The sequence below is a fragment of the Triturus cristatus genome, chromosome 12 (genome assembly GCF_964204655.1).
Source record: "Triturus cristatus chromosome 12, aTriCri1.1, whole genome shotgun sequence".
Classification (NCBI taxonomy): domain Eukaryota; kingdom Metazoa; phylum Chordata; class Amphibia; order Caudata; family Salamandridae; genus Triturus; species Triturus cristatus.
The window spans coordinates 611,912,195-611,934,675 of record NC_140595.1 but is presented as its reverse complement, the minus strand read 5'-3'; the positions used below and the strand labels follow the sequence as shown (position 1 = coordinate 611,934,675).

The window sequence follows — 22,481 nt, the reverse complement described above, 5'->3', positions numbered from 1 at the left end:
TCCAACAACCATAAACCCAGCACCTGGGCTATGCCATCTGTGAGTCTACCCTACCAAGTAATGCCATCCCAGCCCTGAAACCTTGGAGGTGGGCATAAGGTGCTCTGACAGCCTCTGTTGACGCAACGGAATAGACACATTTCCTCTGCTGTGCTGCGCAACCCTGAGCAGAACCGATGTGTCGACGCTGCTGCGTGGATTGGACTCGTCACAAACGACCCCACATCTTCTACGCAGCCTGCAGGCACTTCGGAACCGCCGCTGTGCAACGCGACCTCGGCACGGGCTCTTGCATCCCTCATCGAAGGTGGCCTTGCCGATGCAGGACACCACATTACAGCTATGCAGCTCCTCGGAACCGACGTATCATCCTGACTGAGCGATGCACCCTCGAAGCCAGACTTCGCATCGCAAGCCCTCATCGACAGGATCCTCGACAAAGACGCAGGCCCACACATAGCATCTCGGAACTGATGGATCGTTTCAGCTGCGCATGCATCTTCGGCACGGATCCTCACAAGGCTCTGCAAACCAGGATTCAATGTGCTTTGTTCAGTGGAGAATGCACTGTTTTTCTAATCTGGTGTTAGATCCTTTTTGTGTGGTGCTTTCACTTTATTACTGTTAAAGTGTTGCACAGATTTACACATTGCCTCTACGTCAAGCCTGATTGCTCTGTGCCAAGCTACCAGGGGGCTGAGCACAGGTTAATTTACGGTTTGTTTGTGGCTTCACCTTGAAAAGGATTATGGTTTCTGGTTGAGTAGGGTTTTACCCCCCTCAGCCAGCAAACCCATTTCTTACAGCCACGCTCTGAAATAATGCACAAGTTACTTACCTTTGGTAATGATCTTTCAGGAGGAATATCGAACTGCAGATTTCTCACCTTGTTAATATTCCCAAGGCATCAGACTGTATCCGGAAACTTCAAAGCAATACTCCTGCATGCCGATAGGTAATGTTGTAAACCTCCGTGCGGACGTTATTTCGCTCCGGAAATGACCAGCGGTCGCATATAAGCGCCACACATGTGCACTGACATTATTTGCTGACTTAGGCTGCTGGACCCTCAGATTCAGTGCCTATCAGCAAATTTACATTTTTGTAGAAAAGGAGTCCAGTTCACAGAACGGGGAGAAGGTGAGGAATCTGCAATTAGAGTATCCACCAGAAAAATTGTTACCGACGGTGAGTAACTTGGTCTTCTCATGCATACTTCTAACCGCAGATTCCTCACCTTGTGAGTACATACCACAACAGTACTTCCCCAGATGATGGGCCTGTAAAATGCCTTATACCAAAAAGTGTTGCAGGACCAAGCAGGCAAAGATCGAAGGATGATAGCCTGCCTAACTGCTTTTGGCAGAAAGGAAGCTTGGGTTCTGAACACCAACTTAATTGGAAAGAATGCAGTATAAGGTGGGGGTACATAAAGATCCTGCAGCTCACTCACACAACTAGCCGATGTTATGGCAATGAGAAAGACTTTTTTTTACATCTGAAGCCTTAATGGACAACTGTGCAGCAGGTCAAAATGGGGTACACATAAAAAAAGTGAGAACCATCGTAGTATTGCAAAGGGTTTTGGGGGAACAAGTGTTTCAAACTTTTACAAAATCTCATCACAATAGGTGATTTAAATAAAGATGGTTGAACAGGCACAGCCAAAAGAGCCAACTAATAACTGTACTCTGCCAGGGCAAATCCTGGCTGGGCCAGTGCCAAAACAAACAACAAATCCTCAAAAAAACAGGCTTGCAGAAAATCAGTTTGGTGGGTGCTGCATCAAGCCACAAATGGTTCCAATGACTGGTCTACACCGATCTTGTAGAGAGACACCTTGCTGCCAAGATAACACCAACAACCTCAGGCAGAAGGTTAAATAAGTCAACTGCTATCACTCAGTCTCTACACAAGGAGATGCAGATTGTGCAGATCAGGGTGCAACACCCTGCCCTGCTGCTGCAACAGAATATCCTCCTGAAGCGGCATCTTTATTACAGGACAGATGCTTGACCCAGGAATTCTAGCTACCACACTCTTCTGGCGATTCCAGTGCAACGAGGATGACCTGGGTCAAGTCATTCCTGATCTTCTTCAGAACCCAGGCTAGGAGAGCCAGCAGCGGGAAGGAATACAGGAGTTCCAAGCTTCAGTCTAGGCAGAATGCGTCTGAGAGAGAGAGCCTCCTTGGGAACTCCAATGTGCGAAAGTGCTAAAACTGCCCCTTTTCGGAAGTGGTGAAAAGAATCAGGCAGAGTCCTCCCCTACGTACACCACCTACAGTTACCAATGCCATTCGAGGTTAGACAATATCCACATGAAGAAATAGGCATGTCCCCTATGTGAAATGTGGCCGCCCGCTAGATTACCTCATGGTACGGTGTGGTGTCATCCAGGGGAGATGCCCTTACAAGATAATAATTCAGATCTAAATCCCACTGGGGATCGATGTCCGTTGTCCCACAGGTCATATGTGGGCTCGGAGTCAAATGGAGTTTCATAAGGGTCAGCAGGGCTGAAGGGGCTGCCTTACCCATAGGAGGAGTGTAGGAAAGTAGGATCTGCTTTCATAGTTACCCCCACTTTTTGCTTGGTGTCAGTGTGTTTTTGACCTAGCCTGACTGGGGTTCTGCTAATCAGGACCCCAGTCACTGTGTTTCTCCCTAAATTGACCATGGTAAGTACTTTTGTACATCCACACTTGGCTACCGGTGTACCCTTGTAAGTCCCTAGTATATACATGGCATAGGTACACCAGGGGTCTCCCACCCATGGGCTGCAGCATGTATTGTGCCACCCATGGGAGTCACTTAAACTGTGACTACAGGCCTGCTATTGCAGCCTGGGGGAGTTCATGCTTGCACCCCTGACGACAGTAGCTGCACCGAACCTGGTCATGTTTGGCATCAAACCTGTTGGAATCATACCCCAACAGCGATTCCAGTGTTGGAAGTATGATACCATGTACTGAGGGGGCTCCCTTGGGTACCCCACTGTTCTCCCGGTAACAGCCTTTCAGGGTCTGCCAGCAAGCTAGTGCTGCTGCCGACCACAGACACGATTCTGCCCTCCTGCTTTTGAGCTGAGTTCGAGCGGGGGCCAGTAGAACAATAGGTTTCCTGTCACAGGGAGGTGTGACCACCTCCCACACAGGACATGTATTGGGCTGGGGTGGGGGCGCTTGCCAGCACCATTAGACTGTTTTGAAGGGCACATTTGGTGCTGTCCTTCCATACTCTAGTTAGAACCAATTCAGGGAGACCTTGGCTCCCACTCTGGCACGAAAACTGGACAGAGTACATAGGTGTATCCTTCCCTCTTTCCAGCCCCTCCTCTGGGATGGACCCCGAGCTGTTCCAACCCTTTCCTTAGGGTGGTTCCTTAGATTCGTTGCGGTACAAGACTCAACCCTGAAACTACATCGCTCCACGACCGTCAGGACCTTTGGACTTTCTTGTACTTTGACTGGAACCGAGACTGCAATAAGGAACATTCCTGCTGCTCCTGGTCTCGCTCTTTTTAAGTCTTCTTCGTCGTCTGTGTCTGTGCTTTCTCCAGGTTCTTCAACAGACCTGTGGGCATCTGGAACACCCAAAGAAATCTCCCTTGGAGTGAAGGAGTCACTCCGCTGCATCTGCAGGCAACTCAACAAAGCTGACCGGTCTGCTGCTCCTGTCGTCCTACGGACTTCCCAAGGCTCAGCAACACAGGTGGTGGTTCTGCAACTCCTGACCTTCTCTCTCTGCAATTTTGAGGCGAGTATCCCTAGTCGGAACCGCTGGGACTGAACCCATATGCACTGCGGCAACTTGCCATTGCTAAGGCTTGTTGGCTCTGCACTCCAGAGATCTTCGGGCTACAAGAAACTCCAGCCTCCAGCATCGCTTCCCTCCAAGACCAGTGTCCTCACTGCATCCGCTGCACCATGGGGCTTCATCTTTGGTGAGCTACTTGAGATCCTCTTGCGACTCCTGTGCCTTTGGCTTGTGAGTCCTCCTGAGGGTTTTCTACTGCTTCAATGGGCTCCCCTGCTTACTCAGGGCCTGCTCCGACTCTCCTGCTGTCAGTGAGGCCCGTGGACCTTGCTGGTCCCAACGTTGCTTCTTCTTCATTCTCCATGCCAGTTGTGGTTACCCAGGCTTGTTGGTGCTCCCACCAGATGCCAACCACCTAGTCACCGACAACCGGCGTAGGACAGCTCGGGCACAGCTCCGGGTCCTCACAGCTGCAGTGACAAGGTCACAATCGACTCTTCTGAACCTACCGACATCAGTGGCCATTGTGTCTTCATGCCTCCTGGTCACTCCAGAGTGGCATAGACTCTGTCCCCTCTGCTTGCAGGCTCTTCACTTCCAGAATCCACCCTTACATTCAACTGGACTTCTTCACCATCTTCTCCAGACAGATTTTCTTCTAAATCTTCAATTGTCATCTACAGAGGTTTCCGACGTCTCTTCACCGCTATGCACCTGGCTTCCCTGTTGTAGGTAACCTGATGGGTTGGCTCTCCAACCTTCTGTCCTCCAAGGAAATTCTTTAGGGACATCTGGGAAGGGTCCTTCTTCTGCAAAACTGCAACCATAACTTCTCAATTTACTTCTAATGGGCATGCAGCTGTGTTCCCACTCTGCACACAGCCTCCGTGGGGTTCCTGGGTACTTAACGTGGATGGTTTCTTGTGTCCCTGGCTCCTCTGGGTCTTCTGGTCCAAGTCCTGTTCTCCTTTGCAGTTGGCATTCCACTTTTTTAGTATAATATTTGGTCTCCCCCTGGAGACTACTGTATTTTGTGCTACTTACCTAATTGTATTTGAAGTATTCCTGTGTATTGTGTTGATATCTCTGGGTAGGCGATATACCAATGGGTTAGTGAGTGTTGTGTAATAAATAAAAGTATTTTTATATAAACACTGTGTTGTTCTTTTTCATGTAACTTACACTGCACTTACACTTAAAGTGGTAAAACAAGCTGCTTAACACTCCTTCAAAGATATCCGATCTCCACAGCTACCACTTTGAGATCTTTCTAGGGTTATCAAAGACAACTAAAATCACCATAAAGGTTGCCTGGATTATTGAAGGGTGCACCACTTGAAGCACAAGTTACTACTTGTGTAACAATACATCTGTAAGAGACATTAGTTAGTGATAGCTTCCTCACCTTAGATTAATCCCCAGGCGTCAGACTGGATCCGGAAAGTTTTTTCGCTAGCAGTACCCCTGTGCGTCAGTAGGTGGCGTCGTGCGGCTCCGCATCCGTCGCTGGCGTCGTATGCGGAGAGATGACGTCACGGAGACTACTTAGGCGCCACCCATGCGCGCTGACGTCAGTTCTGTACACGACTTTCCGCGCCAGGAATGCAAAGCCATGCAAGAAACTGACCACTGGTGCCATGAAGGGCCCTGAAAGGAGGATGACCTTAACCCTAGGAATCAGTTCGCAGAACGGGGAGGATGGGTGGGGCGGTGAGGAATCTATCACTAACTAATGTCTCTTACAGATATATCGTTACACAAGTAGTAACTTGTGCATCTGAAAGAGACACGTTAGTGATAGATTCCTTACCTTAGAATAGATACCCCAGCAATACCAACCCCTGTGGTGGGTCTGCGAACAAGATTACACCAGAAAGTCACGGAGAACAGAATGGCCAAAGAAGTGGTCCCTTCGGACTTGACTGTCAAGGCAGTAATGCTTGGTAAACGTGTGCAGCGAGACCCACGTAGCTGCCTGACAAATGTCCTGCAAGGGGATACCGCGTCCCAAGGCAGTAGTGGCTGCCGTTACCCTGGTAGAATGGGCACGCAGCCCCACAGGAGGCTCCTTCTTAGCCAACGAGTAACAGGCCTTGATGCAGAGAACGACCCACCGAGAGATGGTCCACTTGTGCACAGCCCAACCTCTTTTGGCGCCCATGTAGCCAACAAAGAGCTGGTCATCCACCCGGAACTGCCGTGTGCGCTGCAGGAAGAACGATAGCGCACGTTTTGGGTCCAGACGGTGGAGACCCTCCTCTTTCTAAGGATGCAGAGGCGGAAAGAAGGTGGGCAAAGTGATGGTTTGCCCGATGTGGAAGGGCATGATAACCTTTGGCAAGAAAGAAGGACGGGTCTTTAAAACCACCTTGTCCGGATGAACAGAAAGGAAAGGAGGTTTGGAAGAAAGAGCCTGGAGCTCACTCACTCTTCTGGCAGAGGTGATAGCTACCAGGAAGGTCGTCTTGAGAGTGAGAATACACAAAGGAAGGGTATGAAGGGGCTCGAAGGGAGCGCACATCAGATATGTCAAGACAAGGTTTAAGTCCCATTGAGGCATTATGAACGGCACGGGAGGAAACGTGTGCGTAATGCCTTTTAGGAAACGGTTAACAACCGGAGACTTAAAAAGAGAAGGCTAATCTGGAAGCCGTAAAAAGGCAGAGATGGCCGAAAGATAACCTTTGATAGTGCCCAGAGCAGAGCCCTACTGGGCCAAGGAAAGAAGGAACAGAAGGACTTCAGAAAGAGGGGCAGAGAGGGGATCCACAGCCTTAGCTGTGCACCATGCCACAAACTTGTTCCACCTGCAGGCGTATACCGTTTTAGTGGAGGGCCACCTGGCCGCCAGAATGACATCACAGACTTCGGGAGGAAGATCAAAGGCTGTCAACTGTCGCCGCTCAATCTCCACGCATGGAGGTGGAGGCTGGACAGGTTCGGGTGGAGGACCGTCCCCTACTGCTGCGACAGAAGATCATCCCGAAGAGGCAGTCGGATCGGGAGATCTATCACCATGCTGAGTAACTCGGGATACCAGTATCTTCGTGCCCAATCCAGAGCCACAAGGATGACTTGGGCCTGGTCGCGACTAATCTGCTTCAGCACTCTAGGCAGAAGTGGTATAGGCGGAAAGGCGTACAATAGACCGCAACTCCACTCGCGACGAAAAGCGTCTCCGAGCGAGTGCCTCCTTGAAAATTCCAACGCGCAGAACTGATGACATTGCACGTTCTCTTCGGTGGCGAATAGATCTAACCAAGGCTCTCCCCACTGTAGAAAGAGACCTTGCGCCTCATCCGAGTGCAGACACCATTCGTGATGCATCAAGCACCGGCGGCTGAGTTCATCCGCCCTGGCGTTCAGAGAACCTGCCAGGTGTTGAACCACCAAGGTAATGCCTTGATGGTCCAGCCATGACCAGAGGCGCAGAGCCTCCTATAGGGTCCACGACACCACCCCACCCTGTTTGTTGCAATACCACATGGCGGTGGTGTTGTCCGTGAACACCTGCACCACACTTCCTCAGACAGAGGGAAGGAATGCCTTCAGTGCAAGTCGGATCGCCCGCAGCTCCAAAAGGTTGATATGGAGCCGGGACTCCGCCGGAGACCAGAGTCCCCTGATCTCCGCCTCTCCCAAGTGGCCTCCTCATCCCAGAAGGGACGCATCCGTCACCACTGTGTGCTCCGGTTGGGGAAGGGAGAGGGATCTGCCATTGACCCAATCGGGATTCGTGAGCCACCACTGCAATTGCCGAGATTGGACATGATCGGACAGATTGCCCTGATGCTGCGCCCACTGGAACTTCAGGTCCCACTGCAGAGCCCGCATATGCCATCTGGCATGTTGCACCAGCAGGATGCAGGAGGCCATCAGGCCCAGGAGAGGGAGGGTCATCCTGACTGAAACCCGGGATAGAGGCTGAAAGATCGGAATCATAGCCTGACTATCCCGGACTCGCTGCTCGGGAGGATAAACCAGAAACCGCGTCGAATCCAGAACTGCTCCTATGAAGGGGAGCTGCTGGGAGGGACTCAGGTGCGACTTCGGCACGTTGATGGAGAACCCCAGCAAATGCAGGTCGGACGTAGTCTGAAGGTGGGAGACGACTGCCTGGGGAGCGACCGCCTTCAACAACCAGTCGTCGAGGTAGGGGAAGACTGACACCCCTGACCTGCGCAGATGAGCTGCGACCACCGCCATCACTTTCGTGAACACCCGAGGGGCGCTGGTAAGGCCAAAGGGGAGCACGGCAAATGGAAAATGCTCGTGGCCTACCATGAACCGCAGGTAACGCCGGTGGCCCGGCAGGACGGAGATGTGAAAATATGTGTCCTGCAAGTCCAACACTACCATCCAGTCTCCAGGGTCGAGGGTAGCCAAGACCTGAGCCAGAGTCAGCATTTTGAACTTCTCCTTCCGGAGGAAGCGATTGACGTTCCGGAGGTCCAAGATGGGACGCAGACCCCCTTTGTCCTTCTTGGGGACCAGAAAGTAGTGGGAATAACAACCAATCCCTACTTCCGGCCCCGGAACGCACTCGGTGGCCCCCTTGGCCAAGAGGGTCGTAACTTCCTGCTGGAGAGTCTCCAAGTGTTGCCCCGACATGCGGTGGTACTGAGGTGGGATGGGCTGGAGGGGTGGACTGAAAGGGAAGGGAGTAACCCTTGCGGATGATCTGCAGCACCCACGTGTCCGATGTGATAGCGTGCCAGTAGGGGAGGTGATGGCAGATCCTGCCACCCACTGGCGTGGGGTGCTCCACAAAGCTCGGATTAGGAAGGTTTGGATGCAGAAGCAGCAGTGGCGGAGGTGGATTGACCCCCACGCTGATTTCCAGACCCACCCCTGCGGAAGCCGCATCCGCACTGCAGTTGGTTCTCCACAGGCTTGCTGAAGGAACGTTCCTGGGTGCTAATGCCGTTGCCACGAAAGGAACAAAAACCAGGAGTGGCTGGGCTTTTCGTTGAAAAGACTTGGCCGTAGCCGTCGAGTCCTTAAAATGCTCCAGCGCACGGTCTGCCTTATCGCCAAACAGGCGGGTGCCATCAAAGGGCATGTCCATGAGCGAGCTTTGAACATCTGGCGAGAACCCGGTAGACCGCAACCAGGCGTGGCATCGAAGCGCCACAGTCGTAGAAAAGGCTCTACCTAGTAAGTCTGTAGTGTCCAAACCACACCGAATGGCGAACCTAGCCGCATCCTTACCATCGGCAACAGCTTGAGACAGCACAGCCTGGGCCTCCTCAGGACACTGAGGCAACACCTGTGCAACGGCATTCCACACCACGTGGGAATAGCGGCCCAAGAGGCAGGCGATGTTCACTGACCTCAGCCCTAAGCTGGCCGAAGAGAACAACCGTTTGCCAAACTGCTCCAGCTTCTTAGAGTCCTTATCCGGGGAAGCCGTGGGAAAGGCACTCTGGGACGTCGAAGCTTGGATGACCAAACTCTCGGGCGTAGGATGAGTGGTCAGAAAGGCAGGGTCACCCGGCGCTGGGCGACGACGCCTGGCGACATTCTTATCCACCGGGGCCCCTGTGGCTGGCCGCGACCAAGTGCCGAGCAAGACGTCAGTGAGGGTGTCGTTAAATGGCAACAGCGGCTCCGACAAAGTGGACGCCGTCTGGAGCACCTCAGTGAGGAGATTAGTTTTCAGGGCCACTGTAGGTAGATCAAGGTGGAGCACCTCAGCGGCCCGACAAAGCACCATCGTGTACGAGGCGCCCTCATCCATGGTAGGCGGAGGAGAGGCAAACCCTGGGTCAGAGGAGAGATCGAGGCCGCCGGCCTCCTCTAACTCGTCCGCCCAGTCCTGCTTGGAGTCACACTGGCGAACAAGAGGGTCTTTGGACCCCTCCTAGTCATCCTCCACCTCCGCTGCATGCGGGACAGGCTGCGGCGGCAGGGCAGGGACCGGGGAAGGAACAAACGGCGCCGGGAACAGCGACAGACGGGGCCGAACCGGCGCCGTGTCCCAGTACGGATCCCAGGTAGGGACAAAAGAGTCTGAGAACCGGGGCTGGGGCGGAACAAATGGTACCCACTGCAGCGCCGGAGGTGGAGCCAAGGGCGGCGCTGGGGCCTTGTGTCACCATGGCCGGAGCCAGTAGCGCAGGATCCTGCGTTGCCGGGGCTGGAGCCGCCGGCCTGACATGATCCTGATACGGGACCACGGGGCCCGAGGGTGCGCTGGCGGGAGCCAGAGGCCTAAACAGGCAGTCCAAAGTGGCAAGAAAATCTTGCACCTGAACGGGAGTCGCCGATGGACCCGGCAGAACCCCTGTACCCCTCGTCCGCATCCGGAGATCGACGGGGGGACGTCGGAAAGCGACAACGCTTCTTCTTCGCTTTTGTGTTGTCTCTTACCCGAATCCGAGGGTGAAGATTTGGAGCCCGAGGAGCGATGAGGGTGGCCCCTGAGCGTTCCCTGGAGCGGCCCCTGGACCGCGAACGGCGCTGGGAGGAGTGCAGGACCTCAAACAGCTTCCGGTGCCGCTCCCGCAAGGCCTCTGGGGCCATGGCCAAACAGTCCATGCAGGCCCGGGAGTCGTGGTCGCTCTCCAGGCAGTAGAGACAGACGTCGTGGGGGTTCGCCACCGACATATTGCAACGGCAGGCCCCACAAGACTTAAAACCAGGCAACCCTACGTGCACCGGTGTAGACAACTGACAGGAGACAAAAGTCTCAAAAAGATAGTCAAAAAGTGACTGAGGTACGTGCTGCAACCGGATCTGCGCTCACTGGCGTGGAAAAAGGAAGAACTGACGTCAGCGCACATGGGTGGCGCTCAAGTAGTCACCGTGACGTCATCTCAGCACATACGACGCCAGCAACGGATGTGGAGCCGCATGACGCCACCTACTGATGCGCAGGGGTATTGCTAGCGAAAAAACTTTCCAGATCCAGTCTGACGCCGGGGGATTATTCTAAGGTAAGGAATCTATCACTAACGGGTCTCTTTCAGATTAAGTGTGCACCATATACTAAGCCAACCTCCTACAAGAAGTGTGGTAGATTCCTCTTGTGAGTATGAAGGCAATAGAGGCCTTGGCATAGGATGTAGAGTTGGTGGTTGAGGAAGAGGAGAAGTAACATAGGTGAGAGGGATGGTGCCCCTATCCATGCACTTTCTAAGCTTGGGAACTGGAGAGGCTCTGAAGCGAGCTGTTCCTTGAATGTTAGCCTCCTCTCCCAAAGTAAAGTCTTGTTGGAGAAAGCTTTGTTGAAAGTTTCCCCATTTGGGGATGGATAAAAAGTATTTTTTTCCCTTGCATCAAACTCCTCCTATAGTCTTTGTAGGATGTGTTGCTCCAAGTCATCGGAACCAGCAGACGATGGAATCTTTGATGCTGATGGTGGATTTGGAGTCCAGAGCAGCTTAGGAGTTGAGGATGGCGTTAGTGTCAAAGTAGTCTTCGGCTTTAAAGGGCCTTAAGGGTTGTTGTTGGCAGCCAAGGAGGGTGGATGCCCGGGATGAGGAGTGGTGTCAGCTCCAAACCCTTTTATCAGTGCTGACTAGAGCCCGAAGGCTGTAGAGCCCCAAAGGATGCATGGTGGTTGGAGGGCTTGATGTCTGACCCTCTCAGGGGTAGTGGTGTGTCCCTGCAATGGTGCATTCTCTGGAGCTTGGCGTTTGTTGGTGCCAACCATACACACAACCCTTGCACAGGCCTTCATTCGAGGGCCGGAGGTTGTTGAGGACAGGGAAAACTCTTTTGTTCTTCCTCCTGTCGGAGGGAAAGATCGCTTCGGACTCAGCAATGCCTCATGGGGCGGAATGTCTGAATGGCTGGTGTGCTCACCTTCTTCAACGTTGAGTTGGGTCTGTACTCCTAAGACGACGTGGACATCATCAGAGGCTTTCCGCTGTACCTTCTGATGTGCTCACCACCTCTCTCGTCGATATAGGTGGGTGTTCTTTGAGTGAAGGTTAAGGCTGGCCTCGCATGCAGCGTTGCCATGGTCAGGGGGAGAGACAAAGGTTGCAAACCTTGTGGTGGTCGGACCACAGATGCTTGGAGAGGCACTGGAGACATTATTGGAAAGGTGCTTTTCTATCAACGTGAGTGCATTCTCAGCACAGAAATTGTTGAAGAAGAGGGGGTCCAAGGCCTTAATGATTGGGAGTCAATCGGCAAGTCGGTCTCCAGGTATACTCTCCGAGAACGCAGACAACGAAACCTCGTTCCAGGTATCAGAGTCGAATTCCACTGGGCCCAAACAAAAGCATAAAGAATAATGCGTTGAAACTTGGAGCCAGGCAGTACCTGCCCAAACCTGATGGCAGAAAAAAACACTCCGAAATGGAGTCGGTGCCCATGCACATTGCCACCTAAGCGGACAAGTCCGAATCCACCCTGTGACTTGAAAGACTTCCTTAGAAGAAAATCACATTGCAAACTGTCTGAGCCCAACACTAGATGACAGGAGTATGCAGAGCATGTTTATCTATGTGTATCTACAGCAACACAATCTACGAACATATACCTACAGCATCAATCAATGGAATTTGTGGTCTGTGTAATTTCATGCACACATCGACCGTGTGTGCAGGTAGACTGATATCTATGGGTAGAAAAAAAGTGTTTGTGTAAAGATTGATCTATGTTTTGGTTAGATGTGCAAATGTATTTCATTGTGCGCTTATCATGTTCTGTGTACATAATTTATTAGAACAGTAATAATAAAGTTGATACTGTAAATTCTGGGAAGGGCACAGCTTGTCTACCAAAAGGTTATTACCCGAACCAGGATTTTTTTACAAATAACAAACAGAACAAATTCTGCAAGCTAAAATGCATTGTGAAAAGCAATATAAGTAGAATAGAGCGAAGTGCTTCGTTGGTCAGTCATCCTTCTAACTAGTAAGGGGTGGGGTTTAGTTTGGTACCTCTTGAGCACCTAAAGCTCCTTTTTCGATTAAACTTTGATTCTAATATCATTATGATGTATTCTCCAAAGAGGAGAGTAGAAAACCCTTAGCTCCAAATTCATCCTTCAACGTTCTGATTTAAAGCGATTTACCTGTAATTGGCACATAATATCGGCATAACTCGTCCGGCTGTGAACAGGTAACAATGATCCATCCATTGATAATGTAGGACTCAACTCGCACCTAAAATGAAATATGATACATCATGAGACGGAATATTACAACATCTCGCAGATTTATAACACTTTCTGACTTAAGCTTGCATTACGGCAACTGTGTCTGTCCCACACACTCAAATAATGAGCTGAAACCAGAAAACAAACCTAACCAAGTAGAACATCCAAAAGAGTAGACAAATAACCTTTTTTCAGTGCTCACTGCAAGGTCTTGCTTGACTAAAAGAAACAAACAAAAAGGCGTCAAACAGACTTGTCAGGGTCCCAGATACCACAGCAAGTTAAATTTTTGTCCTAGTGCCCGCACCAATGGAATTTGTGGAGGGGCGTCTAGCAGTGAGAAAGACATTCTCCACTTCGGGTAGCAAATATAACGTAGTCAATTGCTGCTGCTGAATATTCACACATGGAGGTGAGAACTGGGTAGATTCGGGTGGACAACTCTGCACGGTTGGTGACAAAGGAGATCTTTGTAAAGTGGCAGCCTGATCGCAGGACAGATGCTCATGCCCAGGAGTTCTGGGTACCACACCCTCCTGGCCCAATCTGGGGCCACTATAATGACTTGGGGCTGGGGTTTCTTGATATTTTTCGGAACTTGGGACAGGTGAGGTAGTTACAGGAAGGCGTACAAGGCTCCCTTCCTGTTGGAATGCTTATACTAATGAGGGTCATTGTGGAAAAAAACAATGCACAATATTGTTGACACTGCATGTTCTCAATGGTGGTAAAAAAGATCTAGCCAGGGTTTCCACCCTGCAACACCTCCACATGGAGATGCCACTTGTGATCTGCCAGGTAACAGCTCTGTTTGACAGCTCTGGCATTCAGGGAAAATGCCAGGTGGCTGGCAACAAGAAAATGCCCTGGGGCTCCAGCTACCTCCAGAGATAACTATTCTCCAGAAACAAGAACCAGCAACCCACTCTGCACTGTTTGTTGCAGTACCATAAGGCGGTGGTGTTGTCCTTAAGAAACGTCCAGATTGCTGACTCTGCCTTCCCGAAAGGGTTGAAGTTGTTGGTGAAGGACTTCAAGCGATATTGCTTTCTCCTTAACAATTTAAATTTACTGTAGAGCATTGTATACATGTGTTCCAATATGTACCTTCACATCGTACGGCATGTTTAAAATATTTGTATGGACATATTTGTTCTTTTTTTTCCCTCCATATTTCAAGTCATCTGAATTGCAAATGTCAGGCGCCAAACATGCAGGCTAGTACTTTTCTGCAGTTGCCCAGAGAAGATTTGTGTTAGTTATAGATTCCTTACCTTAGATTTACCCCCAGGCGTCTGACTGGATCCGGAAAGTTTTTTTGTCAGCAGTACCGCTACGCGTCAAAAGGTGGCGTTGGTCGGCTCTGCATCCGACGGCTCCGTGTCCGTCGTTGGCGTCGTGATCGCCGGGATGACGTCGCGGCAGCTACTTAGACACCGCCCTCGCACACTGACGTCAGTTCTGTACACGACTTTTTGCGGCAGAAACCCAGAGCCATGCAAGACACTGACCACTGGTGCACAAAACTAGGGCCCTGAAAGGATGTCCTTAACCCTAGAAATCAGTTCGCAGAACGGAGAGGATGGGTGGGGTGGTAAGGAATCTATAACTAACCTATGTTTCTTACAGATACATCGTCACCGAAGGTAAGTAACTTGTTCATCTAAAAGAAACATGTTCGTTTTAGATTCCTTACCTTAGAATAGATACCCCAGCAATACCAACCCCGGAGGTGGGTCTGCGAACCAAGATCACACCAGAAAGTCCTGGAGAACAGAACAGCCAAAAAAGCCGTCTCTCCGGACTTGGCTGTCAATGCAGTAGTGTTTCGTAAATGTATGCAATGAAGCCCACATAGCTGCCTGACCGATGTCATTTAAAGGAACTCCCCATCGCAAAGCAGCAGTTGCTGTCGTTGCCCTGGTGGAATGGGCACGCAACCCCACTGTAGGCTCCTTCTTTGCCAGAGAATAGCAGGCTTTGATACACAAAACGACCCATCTGGAGATAGTCCGCTTGTGTACGGCCCGACCTTTCTTGGCGCCTACGTAGCCAACAAAGAGCTGGTCATCAACCCAGAACTGTTTGGTGCGATCCAGGTAAAAGGAAAGCGCACGTTTTGGGGCCAGACGGTGGAGCCTCTCTTCCTCTTTTGAAGGATAAAGAAAGAAGGTGGGCAAAGTGATGGTCTGCACAATGTGAAAGGCAGTGACAACCTTGGGAAGGAAGGATAGACGGGTCCTGAGAACCACCTTGTCCAGATGTACAGACAGGAAAGGAGGCTTGGATGAAAGAGCCTGGAGTCACTAACTCTTCTGACAGATGTGATGGATACCAGGAATGCAGTCTTAAGAGCCAGAAGCCTTAAAGGACAGTTGTGAAACGGCTCAAAGGGAGCGCACATTAAATAGGTTAAGACCAGATTCAAGTCCCACTGAGACATAACGAAGGGAATAGGAGGACAGAGATGAGTTATGCCTTTCAAGAAACGATTTATAACTGGGGACTTGAAAAGAGAAGGCTAATCTGGATGCCGAAGGAAGGCAGGTATATCCAAGAGATAGCCCTTGATAGCGCCAAGAGCAGAGCCCTGCTAGACCAAATAAAGGACAAACAAGAGAACCTCAGAAAGAGGGGCAGAAGGGTGCACCATGCCACAAATTTGTTCCACCGACAGGCATCTACTGTCTTAGTGGAGGGACGCCTGGCTGCCAAGATTACATCACAAACTTCAGGAGGCAAGTCAAAAGACGTCAACTGCCGCAGCTCAATCTCCACGCAAGGAGGTGGAGGCTGGACAGGTTCGGGTGGAGGACCGTTCCCTGCTGCTGCGACAGAAGATTCTCCCAAAGAGGCAGTCGAATCGGAGGATCGATTGCCATGCTGAGTAGTTCGTGATACCAGACCCTTCATGCCCAATCCGGAGCCACCAGAATGACTTTGGCCCGGTCGCGCCTGATCTTCTTCAGCACTCTGGGCAGAAGTGGTATAGGCGGAAAGGCGTACAACAGACCGCAACTTCACTTTTGACGAAAAGCGCCACCTAGCGAGTGCCGCCATGGAAATTCCAATGCGCAGAATTGCTGATATTGCGCGTTCTCCTCGGTGGCAAATAGATCTAACCAAGGCTCTCCCCACTGTCGAAAGAGACCTTGCACCACCTACGAGTGCAGACATAATTCGTGATCTGAGTTCGCCCTGGCGTTCAGTGAACCTGCCAGGTGTTGAACTACCAGGGATATGCCCTGATGTTCCAGCCATGTCCAGAGGCGGAGGGCCTCTTGACATAGGGTCCAGGACCCCACCTCGCCCTGTTTGTTGAAGTACCCCATGGCGGTGGTGTTGTCCGTGAACACCTGCACTACTCTTCCCCGGACAGAGGGAAGGAATGCCTTGTGTGCAAGACTGATCGTCCGGAGCTCCAGAAGGTTGATATGGAGCCTGGACTCCGCCTGATACCAGAGGCCTCTGATCTCCGCCTCTTCCATGTGACCGCCACATCCCAGAAGGAAGGAGTCCGTCACCACTGTGTGCTGTGGTTGGGGAAGGGAGTGGGATCTGCTGTTGAACCAATCTTGGTTTGTTAGCCACCACTGTAGTTGACGTGCAGTGCCCTCCGAGATCTGGATGCAATCGGACAGATTCCCTTGATGCTGCGCCCACTGGAACTTCAGGTCCCATTGCAAAGCCCACATATGCCACCTGGCATGATCGATCAGCAGGATGCAGGAGGCCATGAGGCCCAGCAACCTCAGGGTCATCCTGACCGAAACCCGGGATAAGGGCTGAAAGATCGAAATCATCGCCCGAATATCCCTGACTCGCTGCTCGGGAGGATAGACCCGAAACTGTGTTGTGTCCAGAACTGCTCTGATGAAGAGGAGCTTCTGAGAGGGAAGCAGGTGAGACTTCGGCACATTGATGGTGAACACTAGCGAATGCAGGAGGTCAGTCGTAGTCTGGTGGTGGGAGATGACAGTCTGAGGCGAGCTTGCCTTCAACAGCCAGTCATCGAGATAGGGGAAGACTGGAACCCCTGATCTGCACAGATGAGCTGCGACCACTGCCATCACTTTCGTGAACACCCGAGGGGCGCTGGTAAGGCCAAAGGGGATCACGGTAAACTTGCTTGTGGCCTACCGTAAACCGCAGTTAACGCCGGTGGGCCAGCAGGACGGGTATGTGGAAATAAGACCTGCAAGTCCAAAGCTACCATCCAGTCTGCAGGGCCGAAGGCAGACAAGACTTGAGCGAGTGTCAACATCTTAAACTTCTCCTTCCGGAGGATGCGGTTGATGTTCCTTAGATCCAGGATAGGACGCAGGCCCTTGTCCTTCTGAGGCACCAGAAAGTAGTGGGAGTAACAACCACAACCTACTTCTGGGACAGCAACGTGCTTGTTGGCTCCCTTGGCCAAGAGAGCCGTAACTTCCTGTTGGAGAAGGCCCAGGTGATCCTCCGACATACGGTGGTATTGGGGTGGCATGGCTGCAGGGGTAGTCTCGAAGGGGAGGGAGTAGACCCGTTGGACTATCTGTAAAACCCACCTGTCCGACGTGATGGTGCGCCAGTGGGCAAAGTGAAGGCGGATCATGCTGCCCACTGGCGTTTGATGGGCCTGAAAAGTCGGACAAGGAAGTCTTGGAGACTGCTGCAGAGGGGGTTTGGTGGACTGGCCTGCCCGCTGGCCCCCTGAACCACGGCAGATTGGGAAACTTTCTGCTGCCTGTGGCTCTGGGCGGGACGTAGTGGGGCACCCCTTCCGTACCCGCAAAAGGGGCATAAAGCAGACTGGGCAGAGCGGCTGGAGAGGCCCATGGACTTGGCCGTACCCCGCGAGTCCTTGAAACCCTCAAGAGCGTTGTCCGCTTTGTTGCTAAAAAGGCGACGGCCATCAAAAGGCATGTCCATGAGGGTATTCTGGACATCCCCAGAAAAGCCAGTCTATCTCATCCAGGCGTAGCGTCGAAGGGCTACTGACGTGGAAATCGTCCTGACTAGAGAGTCAGCAGTATCCAGCCCACAACAGATGGTAAACTTCAACGCATCCCTCCCGGCGGCAATAGCCTGGGAGAGCACTGTCTGGGCCTCCTCCGGACACTGAGGCAGCAACCATGTCCCACACAGAGTGGGAATAACGGCCCAATAGACATGCTTTGTTTTCCGACCACAGTCCCAAGCTGGCAGAAGAGAAAATCCAAGATGATCCAGCATCTTGGATTCCCTTTCCGGTGAAGTGGTAGGGAATGTGCTCTTGGAAGTGGAGGCTTGAACCACCAAGCTCTCTGGGGTGGAGTGTTGGGAGAGAAAAGTGGGGTCGCCCGGAGCCAGGCTGTGGGGTCGGGCAATCATCCTATCCACAGGAGCCCCTGTGTTGGGCCTGGACCAGGTGCCCGAAAGGACGTTGGTAAGGGCCTCATTAAACGGCAGCAGGGGCTCCAAAGAGCTCGTAGCCGGATGAAGCACCTCTGTCAGGAGGTTAGTCCTGACCTCCACCGTAGGAAGCTCGAGGTAGGGAGCCTCGGCCGCCCTACGCAACAGCACTGCATATGACGCTCCCTCCTCCGTAGCCACGGTAGGAGGAGACAACATGCCAAGGTCAGCGGAAGTGTCTAGACAACTGGCATCCCCCAGTTCCGCTCTCCAGTCCTGCTTAGAGTCTAGCTGATCAGTTAGAGGGTCACCTGACCCCTCCCAGTCCTCCTTCCCATCCTCTGGGTGTCATTCTGGCCATAAAGGGAACCCAGGAGTGAACAGGGGCACAAAATCCCCGCTCTGTGCCGGATTCGGCGTCGAGCGATGCCGGTCCGGCTCAAGGTCCACATCAGGATGGAGGCTGGGGTCGATGCCGGCTGGGGGCATGACCGGCATCGCCTGCCTAGCGGTGCCGGAGGAAGCAGCGCCGGTGGAGGTGTAATAAGGTCAACCAGCGCCGATCCGGATCCAGGTTGGATCCAAGGGGGGCCTGCGGAGCCGGGGCCGTCGGCGCAGAAGGCATAGGAACCTAAACTGAGTCCGCAGGGCCCGAAGGTGCGCCGGCGGGTTCGGGCTGCCCAAAGATGGCATGCATCGCCTCGTAAAATTTCCGAAGCTGGGAAGGAGTCGCTCGAGGTAGGGAGGGAAGCCCGGAGTCGACACTTCAAGCTCCGCGCACAGAGCCGCTGGAGGGACACCACCCGCATCCCTCGTTGCGTCAGCCGACCGACGGGGAGAAGTCTAATAGAGCGTCAATGCTTCTTCGACTTCTTCTTGTGCTTCGACTTACCTGACCTAGAGTGCGAAGACCTAGAAGACTTGGAAGAGTGATGATGGCTCCGCGACACGTCCCTCGACCTCCCTCACAACCGGGACCTCGAACGGCGCGGAGCCGACTGCCGGCGCTCAAGAAGCTTTCGGGACCGCTCCCGCAAAGCCTTCAGAGCAATGGACCAGCAGTTGGAGCACGACTTGGGGTCGTGGTCGCGCTCCAGGCAAAAGAGGCACACACGGTGCGGATCCGTAACTGACATCAGTCGGCTACAGGAACCGCAAGCCTTGAAGCCAGGAATCCCTATGTGCACCAGGAGTCGTAGACTCAAAAGAGACGTCGACCAAAGTCAAAAAGTGACTGGAGGTACCGCTCTCTCCGGATCTACGCTGGCTGGTGCGGAAAAAGAACTGACGTCAGCGCGCGAGGTGTCTAAGTAGCAGCCGCGATGTACGCGGAGCCGACCGACGCCACCTTTCGACGCACAGAGGTACTGCTGACAAAAAAAAATTCCGGATCCAATCTGACACCTGGGGTAATTCTAAAGTAAGGAATCTATAACTAACATGTTTCTTTCAGATACAAATGATTAAACACCCCGGAACACAACACTCCCAGATCTCTCAGGAATCGGGGTAACAAGACACACCCTTTCACTCACACTGTTGTACTTGTCCACAAGAAAATCTGACAGAGACACGAAACAGCTTAAAGTATTTATTTTAACTAACGTGCCCTAACATGCAGTATATGTACCACAACAAGCAGGAAAATACATAGTACAAATATAGTCAGCAAAGCAGCTAGTCCACATATCATGAAGGGAGATGTCATCATAGAAAGACAATGGAGAAAGGACTATAGTGCCTAACCTCCCTCCCCTTGCTAAGAAGTATTATTATATAGTAGAAGATCTCTGGGCTCTGTCAGCAGACCCCATACCTTAGCCTATAGATGGTAGATCTACATCATAGGTGCTGTCTCGATCTTCTCTCTGGAAAGGTCCCTCTCCAAGTGTGTGCTACCTATTCGTGTATTCTAATAAAACCCAAGTACATTTGTCCAAACAAGAGCTGCATCAGTATGTTTTGTCTAAGAGCTAAAGTCTGGCCAGAGCAAAATAACAAGGGGCCTTGTTATTCGACCTTGCATATGATGTTCAGTCAAAATCCCAGGAACATGCAGAGAGTGAACACAGTGAGGAGTGTGAAAGCAATCATTGAAATATTGCAAAAATAAAGACGTGTAGTAATGTGCGCAAAAGCAGCAGGCAAGCTGCAACATGCTCATGCTAACTTAATGAGAAACAACAATGTCCCTATGGGCCATGTGATATCCTCCCGTTGGCCAGGGCATTAGCCATATGTGAAGACAAAAATCTGAGAAAAGCAGAGGCAAAGCGTCTTAGTCGGAGTCCAATTGGGACAGGCTTGAAGCCCCCAAAAAAAGATCGTATTAGTAAGGTTATAATGATTTGAAGAATCAAAAAAAAAAATTGCCAATTGGGCGCTCAAAAACCCATTCATTTATATTTAGTCTTCAGAGAAAAACATTTTGCGGGTAAAGCAGAATGCCATGAACTCCAGAATGTTGTCTGTTCCTTCCATTGTAAAAAGGTATGCCATCCAGTTGAGTAGATCGAACGAGCCCACATGCTCTCCATATCTAGAGGATGTTAGGAGCGTCCCAGTGCAACCTGTGTCAACTTCGATGAATCTCTGAGCTATGAGGCACTGCGCACAGGTGCAGGTACTCAAGTCTGCCATTGGTCCAAGCAAAGGATCGCACAACAGGCGCCTACCCATGGCACATTCCTGGTCATTGGCCTTCAACGGACCCAATAACAGATCGTAATCCAGGGTAGCTTGTGTGGTATTGGAGAGGCAGACATCCAGCACCCATTGAAAAGGGCACCGGAGGAACCCGGGTTGCACGCAGGTAAAGTAGGCGTAACAGAAGGTCAACCAATAGTCAATGGCAAAGGACGTCACTGGCATAGAACCAAAAATCGGCCACATCCGATCACAGTACAGTTGCTACTGGACTGCGTTGGGCAGGTCCATAGATCGAACATCCATTGTAAAGCATTAACAGGAGAACCAGCACGCCGCAAATCAACATGAGCACCAGGGGAAACCCTCAGAAGGCGCTGGAAAAATAGAAAGGATAAAGGCCGGTATCACTCCAAAAACAGTCTGAAAGGAAGAAACAAGGCCGGATCCCACGAGTTAAAAAGGTAGGCAAGGCCCTCTGTATCAGACTCATTAAATATTTGATGTATTAATTCTCCAAAATGGAGAGGGAGATTCGTGTTTAGCATTGAGAGTATCTCACTTGCGGTTCTCGCCACCTGCAATTCGAAGGTCTCTTGAGTTGATGTGAGAGCGACTTCTTGTTGAAACAATAGCGCTTTGAGTCTGCTTAGCTTGTTGAAATCTGTTTTCAAATTAGAATGGAAGGCCAAAGAGAACTATCTACAATTCCAGGGGAGGGGGGAAACAAGACATTGCTGCAACATGTAACTCGTTTGAGAAACTGTTACCACATACCTGCCCATAAGCCGCAGCAATCGTGGTTATTTAAAATAAGATAACTGCAATTAGAAAGCAAAGTTAATGCAGGAACAATAGCTGGAACAGGGGTAACTTAAAGAAAAAAAGCCAGATTAGATGCCGAAACATTGCAGGCTCTGTGTAATTTAACTTATTTACAAACTAGGGAATGTCCTACTGTGGAATCGCAGTTCTCCCCTGTAAGGAAAACTTCCTTATCCTTGCACTGACATCTACAGGTGAAAGGTAAAGACCATAATTCATGAATATAATTATTGCCGAGGGGGTCATATCGACCAATCGGATAGTGTTTCATGCAGGCCGTGAACTGAAAAAATGAGATGGCCAGTGAACTAACCCCATGTATCAACCACACAGCTGAATCAGTCTCTGCGACAGAAAAGGGCAACTGTTCCAATTGCTCAGTATGTAACAATGTGTATGTTTCGTCTTTCATGGACATCCAAAGTGTATATACGAGAACACAGTCTATTAATGCCATTATCGACCACTGCAAGAACCTTTTCCAAATTAGCCTGATCAATTTGGCGCAGACGCACCGCAAGTTACATCTGTAACAGCTTCCAAGCTGAATACACAAAACGTTTTGTGCTAGGGGACTTTGGAGCTAAAAGAAAATCAGCTAAATCGATGTCACCTGACAGAAGAGAAAGGCGTTGTTTCACAGATGACAGTGTGGAGTGTATCAACCATTGCTGAGATAATTTACCTACAGAGTATGTAGTAACTGTATGGGAGTGTAGGAAACGAGGAACGGGTCTGCCTTGTGTAAACCTTTTTTAGTATTC

At 51.2% G+C, this 22,481-nt stretch overlaps 1 protein-coding gene across 4 annotated transcripts in view; it reads right to left on the bottom strand.

Moving 5' to 3' along the window:
• Window positions 1-22,481, bottom strand: part of FANCA (FA complementation group A) — a 1,007,136-nt gene that overhangs the window by 446,366 nt on the left and 538,289 nt on the right. For all 4 annotated transcript variants that reach the window (XM_085637706.1, XM_085637704.1, XM_085637705.1 and 1 more), the window contains exon 31: window positions 12,790-12,880. In XM_085637706.1, coding sequence (XP_085493832.1) covers window positions 12,790-12,880 — 91 coding nt within the window. The remainder of the gene's footprint in view (window positions 1-12,789; window positions 12,881-22,481) is intronic.